Source organism: Pseudophryne corroboree, chromosome 8, assembly GCF_028390025.1.
Source record: "Pseudophryne corroboree isolate aPseCor3 chromosome 8, aPseCor3.hap2, whole genome shotgun sequence".
Classification (NCBI taxonomy): domain Eukaryota; kingdom Metazoa; phylum Chordata; class Amphibia; order Anura; family Myobatrachidae; genus Pseudophryne; species Pseudophryne corroboree.
Window position 1 is genome coordinate 136,440,270 of NC_086451.1, and position 16,765 is coordinate 136,457,034.

A 16,765-nucleotide genomic window follows, 5' to 3' on the forward strand; every position below is an offset into this window, starting at 1 on the left:
CTGAGGTTAAACTTTAAAGTAGTACCCAGTGTCGGACTGGGGAATGAAGGGCCCACCAGGGAAATGCAATCACAGGGGCCCACTAAGGAACGTTGCCATATGCTGGAAGGGGTGTGGCCAGAGAGGAGTGGCCAGCCATTATAGGTTCCACCTTGCATAGTATATAAAGAAAGAGAGCTCTACCTCACTGCCCACTTCAAGCTGTTGTGTATGTGCCTGGATTATACCGGGAGAGACCAGTAGTATATGCTCCTGGGTTACACCGGGAGAGAACAGTAGTATATGCGTCTGGGCTACGTCGGGAGAGAGAAGTAGTATATGTCCCTGGGTTACACCGGGAGAGAACAGTAGTATATGCGCCTGGGTTACACCGGGAAAGAACAGTAGTATACGCGCCTGCGTTACACCGGGAGAGCACAGTATATACATATAAAGACCGTGGTATAGTGCCAGATACAAAAAAATTACCCCAGTAGTGCAGTACCAGATACAAATATGTCCCCAGAAATGCCAGATACACATATGCACCCAATAGTGCCAGATACACATATGCTCCCAATAGTGCCAGATACACATATGCTCCCAATAGTGCCAGATACACATATGCCCCCACTACTAGTAGTGCCAGCTACACATACACCCCCAGTAGTGCAGTGTGAGATACACATATGCACCCAATAGTGCCAGAAACACATATGCTCCCAATAGTGCCAGATACACATATGCCCCCACTACTAGTAGTGCCAGCTACACATACACCCCCAGTAGTGCAGTGTGAGATACACATATGCACCCAATAGTGCCAGAAACACATATGCTCCCAATAGTGCCAGATACACATATGCCCCCACTACTAGTAGTGCCAGATACACATACACCCACAATAGTGCCAGATATACATATGCCCCCACTACTAGTAGTGCCAGATACACATACACCCACAATAGTGCCAGATATACATATGCCCCCACTACTAGTAGTGCCAGATACACATACACCCACAATAGTGCCAGATATACATATGCCCCCAGCAATGCCAGCTACACATACACCCCCAGTAGTGCAGTGTGAGATACACATACTGCCCCCACAGTGCCAGATACACAGATACTGTCCCCACAGTGCTGCTCACCGCCACCGTCTGGGCTCTGCTGCTGCTCCTGTGTCTGAGGCCCGGGGAGGAGAGCTCAGGGCTCTCCTGAAGGCAATCAGTACTCCTTTGATGGGCCAGGGTTGGCTGAGCATCCACAGATATTTTAGATTACCTGGCCACACAGAGGAAAAAGCCAGAAAGGTGCCGTTCACTACTGTATTTGGTTGGCACACTGTAGTGGGAGCCAGGAGCCGCAACTGCCACCCCTCTCTCAATCTCCCTGTCATTCACTGCCGACAGTGGCATCCTACTCGCCAGAATGCCGGCAGTGGGGTGAGTGCTACGAGTCCCCTTGCGGGCTCGGTGGCTCGCTGCACTCGGCACAGGATCTATTCTCACGCTAAGGATGTTGTGGACACCCACAAGTGGGAATAGCCCCTGTGAGCTGGTGTTCCGGCTGACTGCTTTGTCGGCTGTTGGGATTCCGGCGTTGGAATCTTGACCGTCGGGATCCCGACAGGTGGCAAATTGATTGCCTCCCTCTGATTCAATTTACCAATTCTCTGTTTTAAAAGCTTTAGTAAGTTTACCCCTCAGAATGTTGCCAATCAAGATGTTGACACCAGAATGCCGACATGTTCTGAATGTCGACAATTCAGGATCTTGTCATGTTCAAAATGTCAACATTGTGACTGTCGACGGTAACAATGTTGTCACATACAATTTGGGTTAGAGAAAGGCTACAGGGTTATGCTGTAATTAGGGTTGGTTGTAGGCTAAAATGTGTATGTCAACATAGTAATAGAATTGTCACTTACCAAATGCCCAGACATCTGATTTACTGCTGAACTTGCTATAGAGAAGAACTTCAGGAGGAGACCATCTGACGGGGAACTTTGAGCCCAGTGAGCTAGTATATTCATCGTCCATAACATACCTATTACCAAGATGGAAACATTGAATGTGCTGAATGTACTGTATTATTGTATTCTGATTTGAATATAGTCGCAGCCATCTGTGCAAGTTTTGGTACAGTGGCGTCTGCGAATTTATGCTATTGCTGCCACAAAGCCCTTCCCTGGTGTACTCACAAGGACTGAGACGTCCGTTGCTAACGTCTGTAGATGCTGCATTACCAACTGGTGTGTCTTTAGATGCATCATCGATTGCACCATTGATATTTTCACCAGCCCAATGGCAGGTGCAGTTTCCCCAACTGAGTAAGGCCTCTTATGTGAACACAACCGCTTCCAGTGACACGCCTGTAACACTCCTATAAAACATAACCTCTCAGTGCATCTTTTTAGCCACCCCCATTACTTTCCAGGCACCATCCAGGAACACCCACTTAAATTTCTGCTAACGTCCATCACGATTTGTTCTGCAACTTTGCACAAATAAAATGAGCGCAAAGTGACTCAGACATGTGCAGGTGGAAAACATCACTCCACTGCATCCAACTCAGAATCAGGCCCTATGAGAGTACAAAATGATGTAGTATGGTGAGCGGTTTCATACCTTGAAAGGCCAAAATCTGAAACTTTGACTGTCCCGTCTTCAGCAACTAAACAGTTCCTGGCAGCCTACAAGACATGAGGTAGCACATGTACATGAAATGATGCATGCATTGTACGTACAGTATAACACGCTGGGCTCATGCCTCAGGTTTGTTTAACTGCAAGCCATCAAGAAATGTAAAACTTAATAAGGTTTAACTTTGGAACCTCTTACCAGATCACGGTGTAGAAATTGCTTTGACTCAAGATAACTCATGGCAGCAGAAACATCACTACACATGGACAGCAGATCTCCCTGGTTCACACGTGTACGGACTTCTTTCAGGTAGGACAGGAGGCAGCCATTAGAGAGATACTCAGTAATTATGAAAATTGGACGTTTTTTTGTGCAGACTCCATATAACTGAACTAGATTATGATGTGATAGCTTCCTAAAGGAAAAAGTTGAGAACATCATTGCGTAAGTGTGAGAAATGTACAGATGTATTTGTTAGAAATTGCCCTTTTCTTATTTAAGATGCAGCCAAAACTCATCCACTCTGTCATCATTTATTGCCATCTAATTACCACAACCTCCTCCTATCTGGCGTCACCTCTTTCATTGGTCACTACCATTTGCCATAAATACAATAGCAAGACTGATTATCTGCCATTACACATCTGCTGCACCATGGTACAAGTTACTACACTGTACAACACCACCCCTTCATACAGCTGAAATCTAATCTCAAAATACTTTTAGAGCTGCCTGTAACACCTCTCATTCTCACCTACCAAACTCCTGTGCTATCTACATATGGTGTTCCCTGACAATATAAAAAAGCTTTCCTGTACATTCCTTCTAGTCTCAAGAAAAAATACTTTGTACCTTTTGTCAACAGCTGTTAATTTAAAACTGTAATAAAGGCTTCATGTATTAGAAATGATAGTGATATTGCAAATAATATATATAATAGTATCAATAAATGTGCACAGGATGCAACTCTGCATTGGGGGTATGTAGTCCTTATATCGATGTTCAAAATGTCAACATTCAGAATGTCAACATCAGAATGCTGAAATGGCCATTATACTGACATTGTAAATGTTGACAGCCACGACATCAACAGTATGGGCGGGATGCTGGTCGAACTCTCCCCTGGTATACAGTGTGTTTTATATATTTTACATCCAAACTTTACACACCAAGTGATTCATTATGAGAAAGCTACGTGCTTCATTTACAATTATGTGTAAGTATAAGCCATGACAGAGCTAAATATTTTTTCATTTATGAGTCCTTTCTGTGTTGTTGACTGACTGTAGCTCTACTCATGTGATGCGTTCGGTTCTTGGCATTCAGGATGTCGGCGGTCATGTGACCAATGCCGGAATCTCTATCGTTCATTTAGTCTATGAAAATGTCTAAACTTTTAAAGACTATTAATAAACAGTATTAGGAAGTATACAAAACATATGTAGTGAAAAATGTTACTTACATCATGCACTTTGCTTCTTCTATGAAGGCATCCTCGGACATGGAGCCCTCTTTTACCATCTTAATGGCTACCTCATGTTGTCCTCTCCATTTCCCATACTTTACCACTCCAAACTGTCCATTTCCTAACTCCTTCAAAAAAGTCAGATCCATAGGATCAATCTCCCATGAACCTTGAAAGAAGATAAAAAGTATGTACAGGTTTTCCATCAATCCCATCTGCCCAACATATTTCTTCCTTAACATATATTTTATTCCTGCCTTGTTCAAAAATAATCAGTCAGTGCCAATTGGAGCCCTTCTCTTACCATAGCCAAGGCCAGCAGTGGATGGAGTGCTTTTCCTAACAGAAGATACTGGATACTTAAGTCTTGATATCAAACCTGTATAAGAATGTGAAGAAAAGTCTCCTGAGTAGTAAACACAAACCTTACCTGCAAAATTCTGTATGACCATGCATTTGTCAAATATTGAGTACAATAGGCATCTCAATATATCTAGATAATAATGTTAAATTATAAATGACATATTGGACCAAATGTCAATAGGGGTGTGTGTTTTTATGCGAGTCAAATTCGCACCTTTTGAGTTCGAGTCTATTACAAATACATTAGTCAGTGCAAATGTTTTAGTGGTTAAACTCGCACCATGTAATGTGAGTGTCATTTACAAGGTGAGAGTTTCACTAAAGCATGCACAGATCAGTGAGATCCATGCATGTTTCTATGTTTAAAAGTTATGAAATGGTTGGGAACCCCCCCCCCCCCCCCGAAAAAAAACACTTCTTTGAGCCAGTCCTGGTTTTTAAAATACAGGGAAAAATAAGTGCTGTTCCCCTGAATTTTGAGATTCAGCACTGGGCTCTTGGACCGGTCCTGGTTATAAAAATACAGGGAACAAAATGAGTAAGGGTTCCCTGTATTTTTAGAACCAGCAGGGAGATAATTTCACAGCCAAGGGACACACTTGAGGGGTCCCGTGGCTGAAGCATTAAGCCCCCTAACTAGTCAGCCCAGGCCAGGGTCTCCTGGGTAAGTGGGGACCCCAATAAAGAGTTCCACCCATCCAGGGCTATTCCTGACCCCCCTGGGCTGTGGGTGCCGAGTTGATAGCATTCAGGGCATATATGGTCTTTTTCATTCCATGAAGGCATACAGGTGGTTAAAAACAAACAAACCGATACACCAGATCCTCTTTACGAAAGCCAGGCTCCATGTGACTGCTGTAATGAGGAGATCTGGCAGTCGCACAGAAACGCTTCCATATGGGGAGCCCAGTGACCGGCTGTGTGCAGATGGACTGCCAATCACCACTTCCACAATTGATTTCAATGGTGAGAAACTCTCCACTGAAGTTAGTAATGGGAACCGCTACATTGTAATCAATGATGGGAACCACAAGATTGACCTCTAATAACCTTGCGGTTCCCATCCTTAACTACAATGTAGCGGTAGCCACCAATGAAGTCAATGGGGGAAGTGGTGATTTACAGTCTAGCTGCACACAGCCAATCAGCGGGCTGCTTTTATGGAAGCAGCCACTGATTGGCTGCCAGATCTCCATTGACAGCAATCATGTGGAGCCCGGCATTCGCAAAGAGTTGCCCTATGTGTTAACACATAGAGCTCCTCAGTCAGTGTTGTTTCGGGTATATCTGTTTTCATGGAATGATGAGGACCTGATCTACCCAAGGGATAGGCAAATATGGTGTTTTTATTTACAGCTATCGTGGATTCTACTGGACAAGGAGGCGTGATTTAGACCGAGAATAGGCGAGTATGTGTGCGTGTATAAAATGTGTACTCTCAAAGGGGTAAATTTACTAAGCTCCCGATTTTGACCGAGATGCCGTTTTTTCATCAAAGTGTCATCTCGGTAATTTACTAAGCAATAATCACGGCAGTGATGAGGGCATTCGTAATATTTTGAAGTCCTAGGAAAAAAATCACGAATGAATACACCATCGGTCAAAACGCGGCTGTTTAAGTATGAATCTCGGTCATTTACTAAGAAGTGCAAAGCAAAAAAAAACAAACACTGCCGTGAAAAATTACAACTCGTAAAAAAGTGCTAAAAAAAAACAGACCTTTTTTTTTTATTCGTGATTGGATAGGCATGCACGGATCCATGAGATCCGTGCATGTATATCAGTGGGAAGGGGTGGGAAAGTGCTTATTTTTTCAAAAAAAATTGCGTGGGGTCCCCCCTCCTAAGCATAACCAGCATCGGGCTCTTTGAGCCGATCCTGGTTGCCGAAATATGGGAAAAAAATTGACAGGGGTTCCCCCATATTTAAGCAACCAGCATCGGGCTCTGCGCCTGGTCCTGGTTCCAAAAATACGGGGGACAAAAAGAGTAGGGGTCCCCCGTATTTTTAAAACCAGCACCGGGCTCCACTAGCTGGACAGATAATGCCACAGCCGGGGGTCACTTTTATATAGTGCCCTGCGGCCGTGGCATCAAAAATCCAACTAGTCACCCCTGGCCGGGGTACCCTGGGGGAGTGGGGACCCCTTCAATCAAGGGGTCCCCCCCCCCAGCCACCCAAGGGCCAGGGGTGAAGCCCGAGGCTGTCCCCCCCCATCCAATGGGCTGCGGATGGGGGGGCTGATAGCCTTTGTTGTAAAAGAAAAGATATTGTTTTTAGTAGCAGTACTACAAGTCCCAGCAAGCCTCCCCCGCATGCTGGTACTTGGAGAACCACAAGTACCAGCATGCGGCGGAAAAATGGGCCCGCTGGTACCTGTAGTACTACTACTAAAAAAATACCCAAAAAAACACAAGACACACACACCGTGAAAGTATAATTTTATTACATACATACACACATACATACATACTTACCTTATGTTCCCACGCAGGTCGGTCCTCTTCTCCAGTAGAATCCAAGGGGTACCTGTTGAAGAAATTATACTCACGAGATCCAGGGGTCCAGGGTCCTCGGGGAATCCAGGTGTAATCCACGTACTTGAAAAAAATAACAAAACGGACACCCGAGCCACGCACTAAAAGGGGACCCATGTTTGCACATGGATCCCCTTTTCCCGACTGCCAGAAACCCACTCTGACTGATGTCTAAGTGGGTTTCTTCAGCCAATCAGGGAGTGCCACGTTGTAGCACTCTCCTGATCGGCTGTGTGCTCCTGTACTGAGTGACAGGCGGCACACGGCAGTGTTACAATGTAGCGCCTATGCGCTCCATTGTAACCAATGCTGGGAACTTTCTGCCCTGCGGTTGACCTAAAGTGACGTCACCGCTGAGCAGAAAGTTCCCAGCATTGGTTACAATGGAGCGCATAGGCGCAACATTGTAACACTGCCGTGTGCCGCCTGTCACTCAGTACAGGAGCACACAGCCGATCAGGAGAGTGCTACAACGTGGCACTCCCTGATTGGCTGAAGAAACCCACTTAGACATCAGTCAGAGTGGGTTTCTGGCAGTCGGGAAAAGGGGATCCATGTGCAAACATGGGTCCCCTTTTAGTGCGTGGCTCGGGTGTCCGTTTTGTTATTTTTTTCAAGTACGTGGATTACACCTGGATTCCCCGAGGACCCTGGACCCCTGGATCTCGTGAGTATAATTTCTTCAACAGGTACCCCTTGGATTCTACTGGAGAAGAGGACCGACCTGCGTGGGAACATAAGGTAAGTATGTATGTATGTGTGTATGTATGTAATAAAATTATACTTTCACGGTGTGTGTGTCTTGTGTTTTTTTGGGTATTTTTTTAGTAGTAGTACTACAGGTACCAGCGGGCCCGTTTTTCCGCCGCATGCTGGTACTTGTGGTTCTCCAAGTACCAGCATGCGGGGGAGGCTTGCTGGGACTTGTAGTACTGCTACTAAAAACAATATCTTTTCTTTTACAACAAAGGCTATCAGCCCCCCCATCCGCAGCCCATTGGATGGGGGGGACAGCCTCGGGCTTCACCCCTGGCCCTTGGGTGGCTGGGGGGGGGGAGACCCCTTGATTGAAGGGGTCCCCACTCCCCCAGGGTACCCCGGCCAGGGGTGACTAGTTGGATTTTTGATGCCACGGCCGCAGGGCACTATATAAAAGTGACCCCCGGCTGTGGCATTATCTGTCCAGCTAGTGGAGCCCGGTGCTGGTTTTAAAAATACGGGGGACCCCTACTCTTTTTGTCCCCCGTATTTTTGGAACCAGGACCAGGCGCAGAGCCCGATGCTGGTTGCTTAAATATGGGGGAACCCCTGTCATTTTTTTTCCCATATTTCGGCAACCAGGATCGGCTCAAAGAGCCCGAGGCTGGTTATGCTTAGGAGGGGGGACCCCACGCAATTTTTTTTAAAATATTTGACAGTGTTTAATTTAAAAAAAACAAAAAAAATGAACCCCAGCACGGATCACACAGATCCGGCCGAGATTCATTGTAAAAAAGTCGGCAGTGTTTTGCTAATCACTGCCGTAAAAATAGAAAAAAAACCACGAATGACATCGACATCGGAACAAAAGAAAAACCCGAATACGACAGCTTAGTAAATTAGTCGTAATCAATTCAAAAAGTTGCAGTTTTACACTTTCGATGTCATTCGTGATTGAACTTTGACCTGAAACGGGAAAATACGAATCTTAGTAAATTTACCCCAAAGAGTGTGTGTCTTTTTTTGTATATTTTTTTACAGGGGGACTCTAGGAACCAGCAGGTCCTTCAATGCCCTGCATACTGATACTTGTAGTTCACCAAGTACCGGTATGCAAGGGAGGCTTGGTGGGACCTGTAGTACTCCTGTAAAAAGCAATATTATTTTACAGACAAAACTCCCTAAGTGCTATCAACTCGACACCCACAACCCAGGGGTGCAGGGAATAGGCTTCATCCCAGGCATTGTGTGCTCTGGAGAGTGGACCCCTTTATTGGGGGGTCTCCTTTCCCCAGGAAAGCCCGACTTGGGTTGACAAGTTAGGATGGTTAATGCTTTGCCATGGGACCCCTCAAGTGTGTTCTGTGGCTGAGGCATTACCTTCCTGCTAGTTGAGCCTGGTGCTGGTTCTAAAAATACCAAAAAGGACCCCTACTCTTTTGTTACCCATATTTTTAGAACAAGGATCGGTCCAGGAGCCCGGTGCTGATTATTAAAATTCAGGGGAACCTCACGCTTTTTCACCCTGAATTTTAAGGACCAAGATTGGCTCAAAGAGACCGGGGGGCTGGTTATGCTTTAGGGGGTAAACCAAAGCTGTTTTCTTTTCTGTTTTTTAACTATTTCATAACTTTTACAGACAGAGCATGCACAGATCTTGCTTCTATCCAACTTGTTATAAAAAGTTGGTCTATTTATAGACGAGCTTATGGTAAGGTTTTAGGTGTGAATTTAAAACTTGCATCCTATTACATTGGCTGAGTTGTATGTTCTTTTATAGGAAAACATCTGGATGCGGGATTGGTCATTGCCAGTTGCATGAGTGCAAGAAATATGCAAGTTTGTATGTTCTCGCACCCTGGCCCTCATTCCGAGTTGTTCGCTCGCAAGCTGCTTTTAGCAGCATTGCACACGCTAAGCCGCCGCCTACTGGGAGTGAATCTTAGCTTATCAAAATTGCGAACGAAAGATTCGCAATATTGCGAAAAAGATTTCTCTGTGCAGTTTCTGAGTAGCTCGAGACTTACTCTTCCAGTGCGATCAGTTCAGTGCTTGTCGTTCCTGGTTTGACGTCACAAACACACCCAGCGTTCGCCCAGACACTCCTCCGTTTCTCCGGCCACTCCCGCGTTTTTACCAGAAATGGTAGCGTTTTTTCACACACTCCCATAAAACGGCCAGTTTCCGCCCAGAAACACCCACTTCCTGTCAATCACATTACGATCACCAGAACGAAGAAAAAACCTTGTAATTCCGTGAGTAAAATACCTAACTGCATAGCAAATTTACTTGGCGCAGTCGCACTGCGGACATTGCGCATGCGCATTAGCGACTAATCGCTCTGTTGCGAGAAAAAATAACGAGCGAACAACTCGGAATGACCACCCCTATTTCATTTAGCCCATTGTGCCCCATCAAATGCTGAATAATATTTAGTAATAATTAGTAATGTAATCAAACGAACATTAGGAATGGTTTTATTTTATGTGATAGTTTCATATATCACAATGCAAACAATAGGACCACTTGTATTATTCATCTTGAATCTCTGTATTAGTTCTTATAACCTAGTCCTTGCTCTCTTTCTCAGCTCTCTAAATGTTTCTTTAGGTGAAAGTTTTTTGCTTTTCACATACTGACAATTTTAGTGCTTAAATATATTCGTAACAGGATAATAGATTAGCATATGACGCATCATTTTAGAATCCCCTTCAAACTCAAGCTTTTCTTAATACTTCCTGTATTTTAACCAGGGATGAATGAAGTTGAAAGTTTAATCTCAAAGGGCTGTGTGATAGTGTGAGATGGGGTCAACTCCTGAGCCCATAATCATATTTGAACTTAATATCAGGACCATTCTTCCCATACAGGCATGGCCAGGTTAACAATGGGGTGAATGGAGCTACAGCTCCATGCCTCCATATAAAAACAGACCCATCATTATGGCAACATGAAGATGACTAGCTGTCCAGCTGGCTTTATCATAAATCACAGTCAGCCTTAAATCATAAGTATTAACACTGTATTTCTACTATATTTTTACATATTTAGGATACATTGGGGTTGATAGTGTAAGTTATGGGCCAGATGGTTCTTATCTGCCGTCAAATTCTATGTAGATGCCCACATGACACTGGCCACACCCACACAGTACTGGTCATACTGACATGGCACTGCCCATTCCCACACAGCACTGGTCACAGCTCCGTTCCTTCTGCGTATAGGACCTTGATCATTTTCAATTTTAAATAGTTAAATATTGTATTTCATAAGCCAGTTAATGGATCGCCACTACTCAGTATGGATTCTACAGCCTGACTTCACTTACAGATAAAAATTATCCTGGGAATTATGCTTCGGGTGCCTCAGGCACCTGATGCATAATCCTTGATAAGCAGCCCTCAGTGATGTGGCTGAGACCGGCCGTGTTGATTAGGACAGCAGTAGAGGGCCGGGTTCCCGGGATGTGCTTGGCACCTCGGCCACGGAGATCTCACTCTGCATCCCACTTCAGAGGCCAGCCTACCCCTGTGACGGATAAGAAGGACGGCTCAGGCCGCAGCAATGCATCAAGGTATGCCGCCGTTTGCTCCCTCATCGGTACTTTTTGCATGAAGTAGCGGATCCCATGGGATCTGCATGACCCTTTATGATTGTAAAGTAACAACCAAAAGGTAAATGGTGTGATGGAGCATTCTCCTGTAGCAAAGTTCAGCAAAGGGATGCAGACCAGCATGCTACCTACTTCACATCCAAATGGACCCTCAACAACCTTCAAACAGGCTCTCAAAACCCACTTCTTCATCAAACCCAGCCGTCTCTCATCCTAAGCCTCTGTTCCATGCTCCCTGTCAACCCCATCTGAGTAACTCTTGTCTATCTGACCCTTTTCTTTATAATGTAAGCTCTCACAAGCACGGCCCTCTTCCATCATATGCTTTTCCTTCACTCACTTAGACTATCTTCTACACCATACAACCTAACAACGGCACCTAGCCCTTGGTTTCGGCCACCCTGATGCTTACTTCAGTGTTAAGTCCGCTGATGCAGCAATGTTTTTATACTATGTATTTGTCCTATATTGTCTTGTACTGTAAGTCACTGTTTTTCATGTTTTGTTCATTTGTTTATGTTCTTGTTAGGTGCTGCAGAACCCATGTAATAAAGGATAATATTAATATATACACATATTAGGACACCTATCTTTTGTGCTTTATATAAGGCACGTGTAAGTAGACACTGATAATGAGTATGCATAGGCCCGGCGCTACCCGCTCAGCAAAGGGATGCAAAGCAGGGAGGCGCCAGGCTGGAGAGGCGCTCTCCCTGCTTTGCATCCATGCTGCTGCGCCGCTCTGTCCCCTCTGCTGATGCTGGCTGCTGCGCCTGTCACAGTGACAGGCAACAGCGCCGGCAGTTTGTAGCCTCCTCCTTCTCCCTTCCTGTGACAGCGGCTGTGTTCCACTGAAAAGGAGGCGGGGCTATGTGGCAAGGGGGGCAGAGCCACAGGGGGCGGAGCTCCTGCTGTCTACAATCCAGCCAGATAGACCAGAAAGTGTATGAAAAAGAGTGAGAGAGAAAGAAAGTGTATGTATGTGTGTGTGTATATGTGTGTGTGCGGGCAGGGGCGTCAGAAAGTCTTTAGGTTGGGGGGGTATAATCTGAGTTTGGTGCCCCTAGCTTCCCAACACACTGTGACAGTGGGTGACATCAGTCCCGGCAGAGGGCACGGGGCTGCAAGCGGCTATGGTAGCACACTCACTGAGACTCCGGAATCTCAATGATAGTACAGACACATTGAAATCTCGCTGTTCTCCCCCCTCCCCCATATGTTCTGTCACTGTGTCACCCCCTCTGTGTTTTGTCACTGTGTCACTTCCCATCTGTGTTCTGTCACTGCGTCACCCTCCGTGTTCTGTCACTTTCACCCCCCCCCCCGGTGTTCTGTCACTGTGTCACCCCCCTGTGTTCTGTCACTGTGTCACCGCCCCTGTGTTCTGTCACTGTGTCACCGCCCCTGTGTTCTGTCACTGTGTCACTGCCCCTGGTGTTCTATCAATGTGTCACACAAACCACCCCCGTGCTCTCTCACTGTGTTAAGCCACCTGTCATCTGTCACTGTGTCACAACCCCTCTGTGTTCTGTACCAGTCACTGTGTCACCCAGTTATTGTGTCAACCCCGCCCCGTGTTCTCTCCCTCCCCTGCGAAACCCTGCACAGGGCCGAACTAGCGCTGTGCCAGTGGTGCCTGGCGCACAGTACATAAGTACTGTGGGCGCAGAACCTCTGGCAGCAGCCTCATGGCCGTACCACCACCACACTATGGGGGTGATTCAGCATGAATCACAATGTTGCTGAAATCGCTGAGCGATTTCAGCATGGTGCATGCATGTGCAAGGTCTTAAACTGTGTCCCCATGCACTGTAAAGGATTGTAGTTGTGCAATTTTTCGTACAACTACAACTCATGCCGAGATCTGGCAGCCAATCTGTCCGTCCGTCTGCCACATAGTACTGTAGCTGCAGCGCCCAGCTACTTGTGACATAGGTAGCGGGCAGTAATGCAGATTCCTGTCCTTCATTGCGGTCCGCCCCTCCCGGCTTCCTCTTGTGTGTCTGCAGCTTCAGCAATTGGGCGGGAGGAGTGAAGTGGAGGAAGCTGGTGCTCCGGAGTAAAACGTAAGTATAAGCACAGACAGACACACAGACAGACACACACACACACACACACACACACACACACACACACACACACACACACGTAAAGGGGGCTTTACCTGGACGAGTGACAGGGATATTACCTGCTGTAATGTGTAAAAGGGGCTCTACCTTGCGTAATATGTAAAGGGGTCTCTACCTGGCGTAATGTGTAAAAGGGGACTCTACCTGGAGCAATGTGTAAAAGGGACTCTGCCTGGAGTAATGTGTAATGTGTAAAAGGGACTCTGCCTGGAGTAATGTGTAAAAGGGACTCTGCCTGAAGAAATGTGTAAAAGGGGTCCCTTCCTTGCGTAATGTGTAAAAGAGGTCTCTACCTGGAGTAATGCATAAAAGGGACTCTACCTGGAGTAATGTGTAAAAGGGATTCTATTTGGTGTAATGTGTATCAATGGTACTACAGTGTGGAGTAATTTGAAAAATGGAGACTACTGTGCGGCGTAATATGAATTGGTATTATATTGTGGCCATGCCCCTTCCCCATAAAGCCATGTCCCTATATTTTTCCTGCACACTTTCGGGTCGCACTGTCCCTGTTTTAAATATGGGGGGCAGGTGAGCACCCATTCTCTTTCTGGCACAGGGCGCAGAAATGTCTAGCTCTGACTCTGCAACAGCTGCAGGCACTTCTGTTTCTGTGGTGTGTTAAGGTCTCCTACTACCAGTCTCCTGCTGGTCACTGATGATTAGCGCGGGTACAGGTGACTCACCCTTCCCCCTCCTCACCACTTGGGTCAACCTGCCACTAAGACACTGGCACCGCGCGGAAGCGATGCCTGTCAAGCGCTGTTCCTTCAGAACGTGTGGTCCCTTTTTGAAATATGGGAGGGCGCAAGTCTATAGTTTGCAGGGCAGCGCCGAACACCTTAGCACCGGCCCTGAGTATGCACTGCCAACAGGTGTCTGACTTGTTTCTGCCACAAACAGAGTTACTGTGCGGTCTCTGATATGAGTGTTCAGGCCACTAACGTGTTTTTGTTATTCTCTATGAACTTTTTTAAAGTGTAAACTGGGCGTATATACTGTCTATATAGAGGTGTACAACTCTGCATGTATGCAAAAATATTATGTTTCCGTGCAAGTTTCTTTTGAGCAATGTGCGCCCATTTTACATGCAACTCTATATTGGCCCCAAAATGAACGCTATCCAGTCTTTAGGTCGACAACACTTAGGTCGACACTCATTAGTTCGACCACAATTGGTTGACATGCATTAGATCAACATAGTTGATTAAAAAGGTCGACATGAGTTTTCCACATTTATTTTCCTTTTTCATACTTTACGATCCACGTGGGCTACGATTGGGAATAGTAACCTGTACCGAGCGCAGCAGTAGTGGAGCGAGGCACCTTGCCCGAAGCATGACGAGCGCTCCACTCGCCATCTGAGGGTACACGGAGCACTAATTGGAGTTCCCGGTCACTTTACGAAGAAAATGACACCTTTTTTTTTTTTTAAATGGATGTCAACAGTTTTCCATGTCGACCTAATGACTGTGCCGACCTATTTCATGTGTCAACCAATAGAGGTCAACCTAATGACTGTCGACCCAAAGATCCACACCCAATTGAACATGTACTGTATGCATACAGTAGCAATATCAGTAATAATAAATCATTTCTTTTTTATCACCTGGATTACAAGATACTACCATTCTGCGAATACAATGACATAAACATTTTTTAATCATACATTGTGAGGCTGTGTGCTTTAAGTTAGAGAAAATAATAGTTTTTCTGTAAAACTGAAAATGACGAAGAGATTCCTTAGCCATCACTGCTATAAATGTCAGGCATCCGTACCGGCTGCATTGTGCTGGTGGTATGTAATCAGTTCTGGGATAGAGGAATAAAGATGCTTCTCTGCCAAGTAATACTGATTTCCACTCGTCTCACACACAACATAATGACGTATTATTCCTTCCCTGTAGAGGACAATAGGTTAATTTATAACAACAGTTTTATGAGCCGTCAACTTGTGTGTGTTTCTAAAGATCAACTCACCCTGATGGCTTAGCATACACAGATACAGTATATTTTCCGGCTTTGCTGGAATCCCTAACAATGAAGCCACCTTCTTTGTCCTGAAAAAACAAACAAAAAAAAGAGTTTCAGATATCAATTTGGCTGCTGATGGCCAACCCATAATAGTAACATAGTTAATGAGGTTGAAAAAAGACAAGTTGTACATCGAGTTCAACCTTTATATATTGATCGTATACTATTCCCTATATAACCATAGCTTAACCCATAATGATTCAAGTGAAGACCGTTTATCATCTAGTTGACAACTAGAATGCATAGTTTTTCTAAAATACATTTTTTTAGAATATATTATCTATATCTATATAGCCATAGATTAACCCATAATGGCTCAAGTGAAGACCATTTTTCGTCAAGTTGACAACTAAAACCCATAGTTTTCCTAAAATACATTTTTCTAAAATACATTCAATTTAGAAGTTCTATCCTTGGATAGCTTTATCAGCTAGAAAAGTATCTAACCTGTTTTTAAAAGCATTGACCGAGTCTGACATTACTACCTTCACTGGCAAAAACTCCAAATCCTTACTGTGAAGAACCCCCTTCTTCGCTGGGTATGAAATTTCCTCTCCTCTAACCTCATAGGGTGCCCGCATGTCCTGTGTAGAGCTCTCTCAATAAACAGATCTCCTGTTAGGTCCATGTATTGTCTTTTTATATATTCAGAAATATTTATAATGTCCCCCCTTAGACGCCTCTTTTCTAGTGTAAACATATCTAATTTAGTAAGCCTTTACTCATAATCCAGTGCCTCTAACCCCTTAATCAATTTTGTAGCTCGCCTCTGCACCCTTTCAAGCTCTAAGATATCTTTTTTATAGTGTGGTGCCCAGAATTGTACACAATGGCCCTCATTCCGAGTTGTTCGCTCGGTATTTTTCATCGCATCGCAGTGAAAATCCGCTTAGTACGCATGCGCAATGTTCGCACTGCGACTGCGCCAAGTAACTTTACTATGAAGAAAGTATTTTTACTCACGGCTTTTTCTTCGCTCCGGCGATCGTAATGTGATTGACAGGAAATGGGTGTTACTGGGCGGAAACACGGCGTTTCAGGGGCGTGTGGCTGAAAACGCTACCGTTTCCGGAAAAAACGCAGGAGTGGCCGGAGAAACGGTGGGAGTGCCTGGGCGAACGCTGGGTGTGTTTATGACGTCAACCAGGAACGACAAGCACTGAAATGATCGCACAGGCAGAGTAAGTCTGAAGCTACTCTGAAACTGCTAAGTAGTTAGTAATCGCAATATTGCGAATACATCGGTCGCAATTTTAAGAAGCTAAGATTCACTCCCAGTAGGCGGCGGCTTAGCGTGTG

General features: G+C 45.2%; 1 protein-coding gene across 1 annotated transcript in view; it reads right to left on the bottom strand.

The window, feature by feature from the left end:
- BTK (Bruton tyrosine kinase) overlaps positions 1 to 16,765 on the bottom strand; it is a 403,461-nt gene that overhangs the window by 117,885 nt on the left and 268,811 nt on the right. The window contains exons 11-17 of the mRNA XM_063936954.1: positions 15,413 to 15,492; positions 15,212 to 15,333; positions 4,396 to 4,470; positions 4,089 to 4,260; positions 2,825 to 3,041; positions 2,612 to 2,676; positions 1,912 to 2,030 (exon numbers count right to left, since the gene is read on the bottom strand). Coding sequence (XP_063793024.1) covers positions 1,912 to 2,030; positions 2,612 to 2,676; positions 2,825 to 3,041; positions 4,089 to 4,260; positions 4,396 to 4,470; positions 15,212 to 15,333; positions 15,413 to 15,492 — 850 coding nt within the window. The remainder of the gene's footprint in view (positions 1 to 1,911; positions 2,031 to 2,611; positions 2,677 to 2,824; positions 3,042 to 4,088; positions 4,261 to 4,395; positions 4,471 to 15,211; positions 15,334 to 15,412; positions 15,493 to 16,765) is intronic.